The sequence below is a fragment of the Glycine soja genome, chromosome 2 (assembly GCF_004193775.1).
Source record: "Glycine soja cultivar W05 chromosome 2, ASM419377v2, whole genome shotgun sequence".
Classification (NCBI taxonomy): domain Eukaryota; kingdom Viridiplantae; phylum Streptophyta; class Magnoliopsida; order Fabales; family Fabaceae; genus Glycine; species Glycine soja.
The window spans coordinates 10,292,279-10,309,503 of NC_041003.1; the positions used below are offsets into that span (position 1 = coordinate 10,292,279).

The 17,225-nt window shown below is 33.0% G+C and overlaps 2 protein-coding genes across 2 annotated transcripts; both read right to left on the reverse strand.

Moving 5' to 3' along the window:
• Positions 1-2,544: 2,544 nt before the first annotated feature.
• On the reverse strand, positions 2,545-5,560 carry LOC114370842 (PHD finger protein MALE STERILITY 1). The gene is made up of 3 exons (XM_028328235.1): positions 5,226-5,560; positions 4,295-4,580; positions 2,545-3,934 (listed from the first exon to the last, which is right to left on the reverse strand). The coding sequence occupies exons 1-3, from the start codon at positions 5,518-5,520 to the stop codon at positions 2,545-2,547; spliced, it is 1,971 nt and encodes a 656-aa protein (XP_028184036.1). The 5' UTR covers positions 5,521-5,560.
• Positions 5,561-6,950: 1,390 nt separating this feature from the next.
• LOC114386524 (probable apyrase 6) lies at positions 6,951-15,299 on the reverse strand. Its single transcript, XM_028346542.1, has 8 exons — positions 14,559-15,299; positions 12,635-12,747; positions 12,329-12,436; positions 11,628-11,682; positions 10,643-10,831; positions 10,440-10,537; positions 10,023-10,219; positions 6,951-7,840 (listed from the first exon to the last, which is right to left on the reverse strand). The coding sequence occupies exons 1-8, from the start codon at positions 15,142-15,144 to the stop codon at positions 7,573-7,575; spliced, it is 1,614 nt and encodes a 537-aa protein (XP_028202343.1). The 5' UTR covers positions 15,145-15,299; the 3' UTR covers positions 6,951-7,572.
• Between the last annotated feature and the right edge of the window lie 1,926 nt (positions 15,300-17,225).

The window sequence follows — 17,225 nt, forward strand, 5'->3', positions numbered from 1 at the left end:
GAGACTCCAAAGAGAATTCTTTGGTCTTGTGTCTGAGAAGGTTTTTGAAATCCTTCCAGCCAGGAGACAATTTGTCTATGATGACAGCAACCTGAAGTTGCCCATCCAATGTCATACCCTCTGATATGATATCATAAGCAATTTTCTGTATCTCATGGGATTGAGACTCTACTGATTTATCATCAGTCATTTGATACTTGAGGTAGCGACTAACAGCATACTTTTTAGTTCCAGCTTCCTCAGTATCATACTTTTTTTCCAAAGCCAGCCAAACTAATTTGGCAGACTTATATGGGCTATAATAATCATAGAGATCATCAGCTAACCCATTCAGAATGAAATTCTTGCATAGGTAATCATTTTCATTCCAGAGAGCTAATTCCATAGTCATTTTATCCTTTACTTCCTTCTCAGCATCCTCAAGTACCACCGGAATATCAGTGTTCAAAACATAGGCAACTTTTCTCATAGTTAAATAAAACATCATCTTTTGTTGCCAACGTTTGAAATGATACCCTTCAAACCTAAAAGGTTTGTTGAGGTCATTGTTGTTCGAGCCAATAATATTTACGGTAGCCATAGCAGAATCGAAAGCGTCTTAAAATTGTTGTAACAATAGTTTATGGCAAACCAAAAAAATTATTGGCTGAGTCACGGACAATGTCGCTTTCTTTAAGACGTTTTGTGGCACTGCCAAAAATTGTGCAAGCAGACTATCAACCACGACGTCCCCAGGATAAAACAGCCCAGATCACTGTATAAGATTCTCACTGTACTGAGGGAACCTTTTATAGAATTACACCCTCTTGTATGACTTGAAAAGTCACTCTAAAGCCACCCAAAAATATGACTTGAAAAGTCACTCTAATAGCCAACCGAAAAATGTGACTTAAAAAGTCACTCTCAAAGCTAACCGAAAAATATGACTTACAAAGTCACTCTTAAAGGCAACCGAAAAATATGACTTACAAAGTCACTCTTAAAGCCAACCGAAAAATGTGACTTAAAAAATCACTCTTAAAGCCAACCAAAATTTTAGAGCAACAGAAAGAAAGAGGGAGAAGTTTGTCGGAAATGCATCGGCTGAAATATGGGAGGGAGAAAGAAAAGTTGAGGAAATGCTTCTCAACTGAGGCAAGGAAGAAAGAAGAAATGAGCTCTCTATATATAGGGAGTGAAACACTATTCAAGTGTTTATCCTGAGCGATGTGGGACTTGAAGCCTTTTTTTTTTTCAAACTTTCATCCTTTGTTCTAACATCAACTAATTGAGGGGGTGTATGAGTGAGTGTTGTAATCCTCCTAAAATTTCAAAAAAAATCTCATTGAAATGTAAATTTATAAATTAGGATTACATTTATTATTTTAGATGAAATTGGTTATAGTAAAGCTTGTCATACTATAGTGGTTGCTTGTGAGCTAGTCATGATTGAATTTTGGATCGTGTCAAAGGAGATAATAATCATAATAATTGTGATTACAATTGATTTTTAGCATCCATATGCATGTGTTAAACTTGTGCATAAAATAAAAAGATGTGGCTAAATAAAGAATATCTTTGTTTGCTATTGTTTTATATTTGTAAGATTTCTATTATTCTATTGATCAAATTAAAATCTACAATGTATTGAATAATACTATCGATATTACATATTTTACTGCATAAATTATTTGATTTATTTTCTTCCATTGATACAATTTGTTGTAATGAAATAAGAGCATATAACCCACCAAGTGTGTGGTATAAGTGGCTAGAAGCTTAAACTCTTTAAGCATATGATAAGGGGATCAATTTCTGACTGTGTAAATAAAATAACATTTGTAGGGAGAAGAATTGTCCCTTAATTGATATTCTACTCCCTCAAGAATTAGTATCATGATTTCTGAAAATACCTTGCTTAAAAAAAAGGTAAGAGCATATATTTGATGTATAATTATTAATTAATCTGGTCATTCATTTTGTACTATTTGTTTTCTGTTCAACATTTATTTTCTTTCATCATGATTAACAATTATTGTCTCTTTTTCCTCTAGCAATTATTAAGTTTTGGGTACAATAAATAGAAATTATTGTTTGATTTCATCATAAATTAATAGTTTTAGTGTGGATTACAAAATAGTGGAAACATTAGTGAAGCCCATAAGTCCAAGTACATTCATTCGTTGCTTGCTCAAAAATTTTAAAGCCCGATATTGTCTGGGTGTATGCTATTGCATTTTCACCTTTGCCAAGGTAAAAAGGTACACATGATAGGTATAGTCCAAAACATAAGATAAATTTGTATTTTTATTTCATTGCCTTGGAACTCGTTCTTTGAACAAAAAAAAGTTGAAAACTAGGAAAAGTGTCCAACAATGAAAGGAAAATCTACTAAATATATGATCATCCATAAACTAAAATAGAAATATTTTTATTAATTACATGTTGGATTAAATTTACATAAATTCAAAACTAAAAAGCAATTATTAATTGTCAACCTCGAAGGCATCCTTGAAACAAAAAGTGAATGACAAAGCATCATCAAAGGAATTTGTAATTGTATCACTATGGCAACGAAGGAAACAAGACAATTTCTTGCTCGCACTTTTTGCATAAAAAAATATGAGGAATTTCTTCATCATTTGGAATTCGAACACACCTACTATGTTGCCAAATTTCACAAATATCACACGAGACCATCCTCTCACCATCATCTTCTATAGTTCCACAAGTGCAATCCATTATACCATTGTTCGGATCACTTTCACATATTTGCTCAATCATGTTTATTCCTATGTCACCTTGCCAACCCTCAAGCACAACTTTTCCACCCACTTCAATTAGACCAAAAACCATTTCTGTCTCATTATTGACACTTAAATTCCGAAATGATTCCACTACAAAACTCCTTAACCCCCAATAAATTTCTCTAAAATTCCTTTCAACTTCTAGCTTCAAGTCATTGATAGTAGCATTTCTTTTCAATGTGAAACATTCATGGGGTGGCATAATGGCTTTGTTTAAGTACTCATCACTGCCAACATTGTTTCTCAACCAAATTGTACAATAAAGGTTGAGTTTATCATTCGAGCCTAATTCAACCTGGTAAGGAATATCTCCAAAGTAATCTTTTATAAAATACTTGGTATCAAGAATTATCCTTGCTGCCAATGGTATAGCCGAGAGAAATTCTGACCCCATCATTGGTTTTGGATCTATAAGAATGTACTTATACAAATAAAGCATGTCCTTCATTAGTTGAGCCCTTGTGATCTTATACTTGTCCTTCACTTTGTTACTCATAACCAAGCCTTCATTATCATAAGGGTGCACATTAGAAATGTCTTCTAAACAATATTCCAAGACTTTGGTCACAGGGTTCAAGCTTCGACGAACCAAGTAGTTTCCTACAACATGGTTCCCTAGTGACTTCAATACAAAATCTAGCAATCCTGTGTCACCAATGTATGCACGAGCAGCATCTCTAACTTCTTGCCTTGAAACCCATCTAAACTTTGTTCTTTTCAAGGCCTCAACAATTACCCTTGTTGCCATCTCAATCCTTTTAGGGGACCAACGACAATTGGTCTCGACTGCTAAGGTATTTGTGTTATAGGAACTAATGCATGTTTCACGAGGAAGGCGCGATTTAAGGTCTAACATGTAACAAAATAGGTCACCAAGGGTCACTAGGGATTGATCTGAAAGTGTTTGGTACCTTGAGAATATGAGTGGAATGCCATGGTTGGAATTGGCAATGTGGTGTATGATTAAGTATAATGGCATGCTTCTTATTGCTTGTATGGCCTTGTGGTACATGGATTGAGTTACACCAAAGCATCCTCGACCAAATTTGTAACCCCAATGGCCAAACCATGACTCGTTGTATGCTATTCCATTCACAAGTCTTAGTTCCATTCCTCTCTTTTGTGAAATGTCATTCAAACTCACCTTCCTATCGTGTAAAGTACAAATTAATTAGTGAAAAAAAATTATTTGTTAGAAGAAAAAAAAAGTTATGAGATCTTTGCATGTCACCTTTTTAACACAATTAAAATTAATTTTTGCAGTTATTTTTTTTTCATAAAAATTCTTTCATTTAACTTCTCCACAACTTAATTTTAGTTTATGTATTAGTTAATTTCAATATATAAGAAAAAGTTGAAAATATAAAGTCAGTTGGATAATTAAGAACAAAGGAAAGAGGAGAAAAGTCGATGCCTTCTACTAACAAAAATTAACATTCTAACAAGTTAACATTTGAGGATGAAAAAAATATATAAGAAAAAGTTGTTGGCCATGGAACTGGGTTAACCTTGCTTGCAATCCGTAGCACAAACGGTTCCAAAACTCCATGATCTGGTTCCCAGCCAAATTCGAACCCATTTCCAATCCATTGATACAAAGCAAATGCCCGAATCCATTAGAGTGAAAAACACCATGCATCATATGACCCTGTAATTCAATTAATTTGGACTTACCATTATTAATTGTAGTAACTGCATCACAGCAACCTTCACAGCTTGTGCAGGTAGCCAGTGCCTCCTTTGAGGGCAACACAAAGTGATACTTCTTATTGCAAATGAAATGATTGCCCCAGCCTGTGCTATATTCAAATCGCATACGAAATTGAAGTAAGATGATAAATCAAAGTGAATATAAAGCATACAAATTAAGTTATATATCATCATGTAGCTAACCTTATTCATTGTTTTTAACCGTGAATAATAAATACTATTTTGAGAAATGTTAGCTACATATTTTCTTTTTCTTTTTTTACTTATTTTTTTTATTATTTATCATAAAATTTATATGGAACTCATTTTTTATTTAAAGAAATTTACTTTTAATTTGATTCGTCTTACATGAATTTTAATAAAATAAAAAATAGATATTTTTATATACTTTCTATTATTATTAATTAAAATTTATTAAAAGTTACAAAATTTTATAAAACATCATTGTTTAAATTTCAATAAAATTCAATCAATGGTTAATATTGTCTTTAAAAAATATAACATAGATTGTGTTATCAATAAGTCTTTTTACATGCCTCATGTTATTATTACTTACAACTCTATGTTTAGAAACATGTAAATGTTGTTTGAAATTAAAATAAAATATTGTGATGATTTGTAATAACTGAGACTAAAAATGTTCAGAAAAAAGATGACATCAATTGAGATTATTTCATGCATCATATGATCCTATAATATAGATAATTTCGAATCAAATATTAACATTACCAACGTATTGACAATGCTTGCAGTGACGATTCAATGCTGCCTCTATTGGCTCTTCAATCACAAACAACAAGATATGCAAAGGTGGGTGGTGATGAACTTCAAGTTGAAAAGACCACATTGGCATTTCCATGCTTAAATTACTCTCCAAATTTGCATATTCAAGTAATGCATTCACGTTCTCACGAAATGGCCCATTAAACATAACAGGGTATCCAGGTTCACCAAAATTCTTGAACCTGAAAACCTTCCCACACCTCTTCCTTTTTTTGTTCCCAACTACGTCAACTTTCAACATGACCTCTATAGACTTTTATGAAGCTGATCACTAGTGGAGAAATTATGGGGGTGATGATGTTTTTAGAATTTCAAGCATGTTGTAACGAAGGAAATTAAACTCTTATATATATACAAGTTATTACTCTCACTCACACACATAGTGCCTTGAAATAAAATTGGACACAGTAATAAAGAGTTACAGGAACTTGTGTAGCTTCTATTTGCATGATCTGTTTCAAAAATGTGTTTCTTTGAAAATTTATCGCACTAACCTACGAAATGGTTGGTGTTTTGAAGTAAACTATAGGGACCATGCAATTATAGCCTCTTCGTTCCCTACAAATTCTATGATCAAATTTGGAGTAGTTGATTCCTATCTAGTAGGCCTAGAGGCAAATGCAACACCTCTTGTCTAACTACCGTAAGATACATATTTTTTTGTTAAATAGAACTTGCATGTCATGCATATATGCTTATTTTGATAACAGGGTTATTGTAAAAGTGATCTATCAAAATTTTCCTTATGCAGCATGTATGTTATTATTTCTTTAAGTACTTAGCAAATAATTATTTTAAAAATAAATAAGAAAATAAAGAAAATCACAAGACAACTTTTTTATGACATCCGCAAAAGATAGCTACCACAAAATTTACAATGAAATAAAGAAAGAAATTTACTTTTTATATTTTTTTAACAAGTATTTATAGGAAAAAAATAAGAAAGTAAAATAAATTAAGTTTTGGCTCTTAAGTTACAATTAAGTTACGCATAAAATGCTCTCTTTTTTTTTTATTATCCTGTAACAGTTCGAATTCATGGACATGTGTGAAATATTTATGAACTGAAACATTCAAAATTTGAATTTAAAAAAAAATATAATCTTTCAATTTTTCTTATAGAACTAGAACCAACTTTGAGATTTTATGGATCAGGATAAAATCATAGATAAGGTCCCTTATACATTTTGTTACATTAACAAATTTTAAGGACGTGATAAATAACATGAAGTGATAAAAAGAGAGGTCAAAAGAAAAGAATAGACGAGTCAAGATCAACCCAAGAAAAGGCCAATATAACGCTTGCTTTAAGCATGTCGTCGATTGGTTCTGCATCATATGATTTTATTTTGGAATTTTAGTGGACGGTTATTTTAATTTTGGGCCAATAGTAATATATTTCCTTGGTCTCTATTTATAAAGACCCAATTAATCAATTTTTTTTCCTTATTACAAGACTCATTTCATCCGTCGTGTATATTAATTATTTCTTGCGAAGATTAGAGAAGATATATTAATTATTTCTTTAGAAGATTAGAGAAGATGAATAAACTCATTAATATTAAGCAAATTTGAAAAAAAAAATATTATATTTAAAAACAAAGTAAATGTTAAACACCTAAATAAATTTTCTTAGTCAACATAGTTTAATCAACTATGTAACGGATGAAGTATACCATAACGTGTATTTCGTTATACGAAGCATTATATCAGTTGCTTACACCACAGACTAATGAGATATGATGTATCACTGTATCTTATCTAATTATTAAACTTCGAAGCAAGGTCAAAAAAATCATGTACTATATAATTTGCTTCTGCAAAACTAGCTTCCCAGGCAGGGAATGAAGATTTCGTTTTGTATGTAGCAATTGGTAAGCATCAATTGAGTAATTTCTTATGCAGTGTTTGTTACAAAAACCACATAACAAGGTGTTTTCTGTTGAAGGATGCAGCATCTAGACTAGTTCCCCCTGGCAACAATTCCTAGGCTGACCTGCTCCACTTCTGGCCTTACTGTTATCTGAAACCAGTAAAGCGATTGGTATAACACTCAATTCCTGGATTCCAGTAAACAACACAAAAACATGCTACTCTACACTAATTCCTCGGCAAGAGTAACTCCACATACTGCATCCAAAATCCAATGATTTACAATCTGAGCCCCCGATGGCGTGGCCTTCAATAGTATGATGTGGCCATCGAGTTTTAAAGGATAAATATTTTCATCATAATCACAGCAGTGCCTCCACATGAGTAAACCAAGAACCATGATCTCCTCTACCATCAAGTATTATCTACCAACTCGCGTGATAATATATCGTCCTTTTTCTAGATCGTATATTGTCTTCAACTGAGGTTTCCTCCACCTAGATATAGACCATGCCGTTAACAATATTATAAAAATTCCAATAATTGAGAGGAGGGTATGTGATTCATCGCTGAAAATGGTGCCAATCCAGTTAAGGTTCGGTATATCTGCATCAGCTGCTGTTTGCAGAATAAAAGCTCCCAAAGCCCAATCAAGCGGAATACTTCCCACCTGATTAGCAACCTTGACCCTGGCCAACAGCAATTCCAGTCAGTAAGATTCAGCAACAAGAACATAGAAATGGACTGACATGAAGAAACAGAAAACATATATGCAATCCCAACCAGAAATGGACAAGAGCAAGTGCAAGCACACAAACATGAATAAAAAGATAGTTACCAATTGAACCCAAGAACGTAGAGGCACCCAAATGCAAACATGCCATCAGAGATCTAAATCCTCTTGTACAAGCAATGATTTCTATTTCAATATACACATAATCATGGGTGCATGACATGACAACCAAGGAGATCTAATTGGCAACATAAATCTAATAAACAAAATTTAAGAATTTTGGGCAAACTATACTTGCAACCTAGGTAGTTATAAAATCACAACCATACTCGAGATCACACCATTCTACAACTTCTGCCACACCCACAACAAGATCTAGTTAGTTTGTGTGGGATCCTCATGTTTAGGCATAGGATTGGTAGAATCAGACAGACCCACCACCATATTGGTGAAAATGCCTGTTTTTAGGAAAAACCAAGATCCACCCGACTTTGAGCTCTATTTTGCTTTCTTCCATTTCCACATGATCTCTTTTGCGATTCAATCAGTTGCTCGTGTTAGTTTTTTATGCATGGCAGGGAGAGGGGGTTGTTCTTGCTGACAACTTGGTTATCAATTGCTGGGTGGCTGGTTCAAACTTGTTTGCAGCTGCAGTTGTGGTTGAACTCTTTTCTCCTTCAAGCTTGGTTATGACTGGCAAATGGATGTTATTCCTTGCTGGTTTGTTTCTACATTTAGTCAAACACTCATCTCTCCTTTTTAGTTGGTTGCAGGTTTGGTGGTTTTCTCAAACTACATTTTGCCAGGTGTGGCTTAAAAGCAGACAGTATGTTGTACAAACATGTTTTTCTTTTTCTTTTGGGTAGTAAACCTTATGAGTTGTGTAATTCTTAATGCATTTTTAATTGAAGATTGACTAAACTAAATGTTAGTTACAGTTTTAGGCTACTTTGTCTATTTATGTTATTTTATGTGTATATATATTTGTTTGAATATAATTGTGCGTTTCAAGTACGATATAGTGATCCATGTTATGATTGTTTTCTTTTTCTCCCTCTTCAAATCTAACTTAGGACCTCAATTTTTGACAACCTTGCAAACTTCCCCAAGTTTAAAAAATATTGCAAACAATACCCTCTGTTAGTTGGCACATGTACTCTTCGTTTCATAAATTTAAGTGTTTTGACATCATTGTGCTCACTGCACACTTGTTCAAGCAGGATGAGTATTTGCATGTTTTAATGAAGGTAAGTTACATAAAATGACTGACTCACCTAAAATTATTAAAATAGGTCTGTTTCCACATATCTTCTTATCCTTTCCTTTTTTTTTTTTTTTTTTTTTTTTTTTTTGCACAGCAAAAATCAATATATTATATATATAGTTCAGTACTAGGTGTACTGAAAAAACAAAGATACAAAGCAAGACAAATACAATCTGCAACCCAGTAGGGGAGACCAAAGACAGCCCACAAAGATACAAACCCAACCCCTCTAAGAAAGAACATCCTTTAGATTGGATGACCAAAAATTAAAGTGCATTTGGAAGTCCTACTCCACACATCTTATCCTTTCCTTTTTTTTCCACTTTCCTTCTCCGTACTGATCCTATAACCTCCTCCATTGCTGTCCCCAAGTTAAACCACTGAACTATCACAAATTCACAATTCACAACAGTCACCAAACAATGAAGCTTCCATCCATCTACCCTACAGGCCTACACACAATCTAAACACCAAGTCTTCCCAAATCAGCATATAAACCTTTTATACTTTTTCCATTTTCCCCACTGGTTGGGTTTTGACGGAGAGGAGAGAGTAGGTAGAGGGTTTCATTGGAGATTCAGGAGAGTGGTTTCTAGGCCTTTCTTCAGCCATGAATCACAAGTAATTGGGAAGTTTAAAATTTAAAATTTAAAATATTTACAAATGGAAGCTAATCCAATTCACATAAAGGGAGGCCAGTGTATAGCTACAAATAAGAAGGGTATGTAGTTTCACTTCACCAAACTGCAGGAAGTTATTGTGATTTGCCCAAAAAAATTTGTTTCATGTACCATTGGGACTAAATGTTCAATGCCAATAATATTATCAACCTCGATATATTCAAATATTTTAAAAGAAAAACAAGCAGGAATACCTCTCATCATCCAAAGCAATTCCCAGACTGTCGTGAAGCAAAGCAACAATGTATGCTGAAGAGAAACAATAACGAAGTAAATCGTCCTCATCATGGGAGACATATTTTTTCTTCAACCTTAACCAATCCTCTCCACAGAATTCTTGCCCAACACTCATCAACTTGGACAGATAGGCCCTTGACCTCAATCCGAAAAACTAACAGAATCAAGAATCAGTGTGATAATGATATATCGATAATCAAAATAGGAAAAATAGAACTGAATATGCTGCATGTCAGCTATCCAAGAAATAATAGAATTACAGCACATTACTATTAGTTCCATTCTCCAATGCATCCCTTTAAGACAATAACAAAAATGTACAATTATACTAGACAACAGTAAAATAAGCATATATTAAGCATAAAAAAGAGAACCTTTGATGTGTAAAAGAAATTTTCCGTGGCCAAAAATTTCCCCTGAAGCTTTGGTATGAAAGTTGATCCTATGTCACAATGCTGATAGGAACATGATTCTGCATAGATCAAACATGAAATAGCCAACTTAAATACAAAAACAACAGTGAAGAAAATCTCATTTTAAAGGTAATCTAACAATACAAAATTGTAGTAAATATAACCTTTCCCTTTCTGTAGCAGCGTAAGTGCTGCAGATCTGCACTCTGAAAAGTTTCCCCTAGTTTGGACAATGGACTGATGTTTTTTTTCACTCTCTGTGCTAGGAGGGAACTTCCATGACTCGACATTATAAGAGTATCCTGTAGGAGTACAAGGATCTATCCGCAACCCTTCTTGAAGAGATTGAGAAGCTGCACTGAGGAAAGTAAAGAATCAATACCAAAGCATTTTACCATCTGAAGAGTTGTTAAACAAGAGAAAAAGGGAGGTGGGCTGCCTAACCCAAGTGAAACATTTGACAACTAAAAAAGGAAAAATACATGGCACATTGCACATCTAAAAGAATGCATAAATATAGCCACCAAATAGCTCAGTTATTTTTTGCCAAAAGATCTTTAACAAATTAATATTTCAAAGACAAAGTTTTGTTGTGTTCAACAAAAAAGAGAAAGAGAGTAATTTATATACAGGATTTGAATTGCAAAACCATGGTGATGAGAAAATAGGCTAGAATGAACTTGCAATTGGTGCTACATCACTGCATTAAAATTTAAAATACAGAGTTCTACAAAAGTAAATCATACTTTTCACCCCTACAAACTTTAAAAAATCCACCACATCTGAATAAGAAAAATTAAGGCTGATGGTCGGATAATATTGTAACAAGGATAACCTTGATCATTAATCGATATTAATATCAGTTAGCAAAACAAAGATATTGTAAATAATTTAAAGATCAAACCAGTTGTATAGAACATGTTTCTGAAAGATGTTCATAGCATGTATACTATTGTTATTCTATTTTGTTAATTTTTTTTTAAAAAAAAATGTTACAGTTAGTATAAATGTCTTAAGAGGAATTTCATGCTTCAAAACTGTAAAAATCACTTCCAACCATCATACAGTATGGTAATTAAGTTCAAAGATATCTTTAATTAAGTCAAGAATATAAAGAAATCAGTACAATAATGCAGCACATTTAATTACCCAAGTTAAATTCTCCCAATACAAGCGCTTCTTTCCATGAGTCGTGAGCAGCATTCTGCAAAATGAATACCACCAATCACAGTGTAAAGCACTGGTATCATTCTATGTGTATAGCAAACATGATCAGCCATGTGACTTGCAAAGAGAATCTCATTGAATTAAGAAACCATTAAACTTTTCACAAGGGCAGGAAAGCAAAGAAATAAAATTGTGGTCATCACTATCCCCACTAAAAAGTGACAACATCAAAACAAATTTTTCATTAGTTGTGATTTTTTTAATTAAATTAAAAATTTGGTCCCTATACATCATTTTGAATTTGGTCCCTACTTGAAAAAATGTTAATAATCAATCTCTATCATTATAACACTCAGAAAGTTGCTGACTTGTCAGACATTCGTCATACATGGTATTCGAGTAATCAAAACATTAGACAAAGCAAGAATTTTCAAAAAATATAAGTATTTACACTATGGAAAGCAGGAGACTGATTCATTAAGGTCTTCCCATATAGGGACTGAAATGTAGGTGTTTTGAATGCAGGGGTCAAATTGAATATCAAGCATAGGTACCAAAATTTGAACATAAGTTTTTTTTTCATGGTAACATCATTTGTAAATTGTGACTTAGGATGAAAAATGTTGATAGATACACACATGCTATCAAGCCTAAAGAACACAGCAATGAGAGATAACAATTACCAGGCCAAAATGAAGAAAGCTGTGGCTGTAAAGGTTGTAAGTGGTATTTGCAAATTTAACAGTTCGCGAGAATGAAGGCAGCACCACTTCTCTTGATACAAAGGTTACCTAAAACAAGGTAGAAATCCATTTGGCATGTTTCCCAGCAGTATGAAATAACCTAGTCATAAAGGTGGAGCTTTTTTCTAAAGCATTGCCTTTAAAACTCACTAAGTAATTGCAGTCAAATCATATCAAATTTTACAGTGTAAAATAATTTGGATCGAACAAAATAAAATTGTGTAATCAGCAACTATGAAGTTGTACCTGAGCAGAAGCACCACCAAGTTCAATAATCCCAGTAGTTTCCAAAGGATCACCTCCAAGAGTGCCAAGTGCATAATTAGCAACAACCCAAGCATACATTCCTTCATCAGAACCTTTACAACCACAATAATAGCATAAGAAGCTAACAAAATGACATTATGGTTGTTCTAAAAATTACTACAAATTATTGCAAAATTAAAGAGATGGAAAAAACAAAAGAAGCATCACAGAGGTTAACTTGCACCAATATAAGTTACACTGGTTCTTACATTATTCAATAATTTTTAATTAAATAATTTTATCCCCAAACTCACTATTAGATTAAAAGTTGTTCCCATATAAATCATATTACAAAGTTTAAAATTAATATAAAATTAAAGTTTAATTTCGTGAGTGTAAAGAGTTTTACACTGTCAACTAATCAGAAATCATGATTACTATTAACTACGAACATTGGCATGGGTCAAAAAGCAGAAGAGTGAAAGAGAAGATGTGACAATTGGGCTCACTACATCACAAATCCTTCAGACATCTAAAGTATGCTCTTTCACCACTCAATTTCATGCAGATATATATCCTTCAATAGTTTCTTCAAAACATATTTTCCCTATCACCATTCCACCTCTTAGCCTTTTACATTCTTCCTTCTAAAAATGTGACCTCATCCTGTTTATATCTTCACAACCAAAATCATTGATAAATCTAAGGTTCCATAAGGAATGCCAAGGGGAGTTCAGTTCACCATTTAGCTACAATGGCATTACAAACATAGTGCTAAAACTGATAGAATTCCAAAGCCCTAAATTCTCCAAACTTGAATGCTTGCCATCAGCAACTAATCCCTGGGTCTATACTAAGAGGTATAACATGATTGGAGTTGACAAAGATGAAAAATTGCACTGAACAGAAAGAAGAAAAAATGATACCAGAATAAGAATCCTTCCACTTCAAGTTACCATTCCCCCTCCCACTGACACCAACAAAAAAGACATTCCACGAACAAAGCTCCATATGCGAAGTTTTGTGACCATCCCATTCATCCAAAGATCCAATTAACAACTTAACACCAGTCCAACTCCAAACTAATACAGCACATTCTATCCCCCCTCCTCTTCTAACTCTATTCAGGGTAAAATCTCAGTCAGGCAAAGTTCGAGTCCATTTGGTAGCAGAAACCGTTTTCATTTCTCTTGATTTCCTAATTTCAACGATTTGCATAAAAAAACAATAAAAACACATTCTCAAGTGTCTCATTAAGCTACAGAAGTGCACATCCTTACTAGCCACTAACAAACAACCCCTCGATCCATTGAAAAACCTTACGATACAGTGCTACGTAGACAAAAAAGCAGAGAGAATGTATAGCTAGCATTGCTCCACACACAAATAGACACAGAGGAAAAGAGAGAGATGCAGCTGGACATGTAGCTACATTTGTTTTTTATCCGTGGGAATCACAGGTACCATACAGTTACATTAAATAATAAATACGCAAATAAGGAACTTTGCCGCCCATTACTAACTTAGGCGTGTTTGATTTGGTTGTTTTTTTGTTTTCATTTTCATTAAAAATAGAGAATGGCAATAAAAATGTGTTGGTTGGATTTTTGAAAATATTTTCAGTAAAAATATTTTTCCTAAGGAACCAAAAAATTAAAATAATAAAAGTCTGAAAACAGAAACCTCAGTTTGAAAGAAATGAAAAGGCACTAACAAAAAAAACAAAAAAAAAATGTAATTAAACAAATCTAAAAATAATATGAGACAAATCTAAAATTAATATGAGAAAATGTAAACAATTTTCAAAAAATGAAAATTCAATCTAAACACACCGGATTCAATCTAATCTTCAATAGAAATCACGTGACACGTGTAGTCTCAAACAATAAAACAAAAAAAGCAGAGACAAAAGAAAACTCAGAACCTGTGATAACAGAAGCCCATTCGTCCCTAAACTTGAACCCGGAGTCACGCAGCACCTTCCTGCACGACGCCAGAATCCTCTCCTGCGCCGCCGCGTCCAGCATCCTCAGCCCCGCCGTGGCCATCAGCCTTATCTCCGTCTCCCCCCAGCTCTCCCTCGGGATCCACCGCTTCGCGAATTCCGTCAACTCCGCCACTGACCCCCCCGCGCCCTGCGGATCCTCCGCGAACGCCGACAGCCCCGGGTTCACGCGCATCGACTTCAAACCATCCCTCCCGAACTCCAGCGATCTCCCCGACCTGTATTTAAACACGTGCACGCGCGTGCCGGTGCTCCCGCCGTCGACGATGATCCGGTACCGGAAATTCGCCATCGGCGAGGAGAAAGCGTAGTAGGAAACGAGGAAGAGGAAGGAGAGAGAGAGGGAGATCAGGATTACGGAACGGAGGGACCTCGATTGCGAGGGCTTAGGGTTACGAGAGAAGAGGTTGGTGGAGCGGGTTTTGGTTTTGATCGGATCCATTGTTTCGTTGTTGTTGTTGAGATTGGAGGCGGCGCTGCGAGTGCGGGCATTCGATCGGCGCATCAAAGGTCTAGGAAGGGATGAGGGAACCGGCGGTCATGTCATCGCCGGAGGGGTGCCGGCGGCGAGGTTCTCTCTCTAGGCGTGGTTTAGAGAGAGAGAAGAATGAAAAGTAGAAGAAGAGGAGGGGGAATGGGATTTGTTGAGCGGAGTTTACGCGTTGTGTCAAATCGTTTCCACGCCGATCCCAAGATTCGGTTCGGGTTGGTCCGAGCCTCAGGTTCAGACTCCCGGCCTGGATGTGTTCGGACCGATCATATATTTTAAATTTTTAAAACTCGCGTAAAAAATAATTTAGTTTTTAAAACTCGCGTAAAAAAAATTTAGTTTTTAAAACTCGCGTAAAAAAAACTTATAAATAAATTTTTTTTAATCAAATTATATATTTATATAATATATATATATATATATATATATATATATATAATTTTAAATTTTTTAATATATCAAAATAAATTAGACTAATTATTAACCCATCGATTAAATTACTAATACACTGTCTCAATCAAATTACTTATTAGACCGAGTTTGTAACTTTGATAGGATGCACATCTTTATCTCAATTTATTTTTATTTTATTTTTTTCCATTTTATGGAACCAATTCTTTATCCGATACTGGTTATCCTTTATTTTGGGAGAATTATTATGAGACAACAATCAATATGCAGTTCAATTCTATGGTAGGAAAAGATGAAATTATAAATAATATGATAAAAAAAATAATAGATGAACATATTTTTTATAAAGAAATTTTAATAATATATTTTTTATCATTTAAAATTTACAGATGAAATACATGAAGAAAAGAAAAAAAAAGCTATGTATCAATCGTGTAATAATATTTTACGATATTATCTAATTACGAATTTATAAATTAATATGTGATAAATTTATTAAATTTTATAAAAATTATTTTAAAAGTTATATTAAATTGATTTGTAGGTGTGAAATTGGTTTATTTTTATACTAGTACTTGATCATTATATTCTTAAAAAATTAAATTACATCATTTTGTATTTCTAATTAATTTCAACTAATAAAAAAATGTTAAGGAATGTATTAAGATCATTTCTACGAGAGAATGTACAATACACTCTTTTAAACATTCTATTATTGATTGAAATATATTAAAACATAAATTAAAATTGTATTTACATTTGGTTACGATGTTATAATTTTCTATAATTTTAATCAATAAGAGTAAATGTTAAAATATATAAAAAAATATATAATGTATTTAAGAGTGCATCACCGTGTGTATCTATCATTTTTTTAATTATATATTTTATCATTCAACTTTTATTATTATGTGATTTTACGAGCAAAGCTTTTTCCACAAATTTTATTGTCTAAATTTTTTAATTTTTGTACATTTTAAAGTTAAATAAAAAAAAGTCAGATGGTAAACCATATGATGTTAAAATACACAAAATTCAAAAATTTAGATTGTAAAATTCACAAAATGATAAAAGTTGAGTGGGTAAAGTTAAAAAAAAAGTAATAAAATTCATAAAATGATAAAGGTTAGGGGATAAGATTTGTAATTAAGTTTTTTTTTTTTGGATAGTAATATCTTAGCCTGAGCTATAAGCAAAGAACATCACATGTAAGCGTAGAATATCAATTTCACCTTTGTACTAAATTAGTATTTTTTTTTACAATTATTCCTATAAATAAAACTTATAAACAATAATGGGTTATATTTTTCTTATTGTAACGTCATTTTAAAACTGACTTTCATTAAAGATATTTTTGCAAGAAAAAATAATTAATATAAATAATATTTTAGATTGAAACAAGTCACATCTTTACTTTAACATTAGGAGAGAGTAATATTTTTTTATAGATTTTGTCATGGAAAATATTAGTGAGTATAAATTAGTTCTCAGATACTTAACTTGTTAACATTTTCATTCTATCCTTTATAATTTATAATTTTTAATAAATATAATTACAACAAAATAATACAATTGTCATTTCTATATAATTTTATGTCGCCTTTTGATCATATTGTTTTGCACGTGCAAAACTTTTGTATCTTGCTATTGGATTGGATCAAACCTAAGTTTGAAGATTTCAAACG

Bases quoted from the DNA above. Each gene is read 5' to 3' on its own strand.
- LOC114386524 (XM_028346542.1), bottom strand. From the start codon at position 15,144: ATGCGCCGATCGAATGCCCGCACTCGCAGCGCCGCCTCCAATCTCAAC. The intron at 12,437-12,634 runs GTACAACTTCAT...ACCTTGTTTTAG, and splicing joins TTGGTGGTGCTTCTGCTCAG to GTAACCTTTGTATCAAGAGA. The intron at 11,683-12,328 runs GTAATTGTTATC...TTCATTTTGCAG, and splicing joins GCTTTCTTCATTTTGGCCTG to AATGCTGCTCACGACTCATG.
- LOC114370842 (XM_028328235.1), bottom strand. From the start codon at position 5,520: ATGTTGAAAGTTGACGTAGTTGGGAACAAAAAAAGGAAGAGGTGTGGG. The intron at 4,581-5,225 runs GTAATGTTAATA...AATATAGCACAG, and splicing joins CAAGCATTGTCAATACGTTG to GCTGGGGCAATCATTTCATT. The intron at 3,935-4,294 runs GTTAACCCAGTT...TTTACACGATAG, and splicing joins TGCTACGGATTGCAAGCAAG to GAAGGTGAGTTTGAATGACA.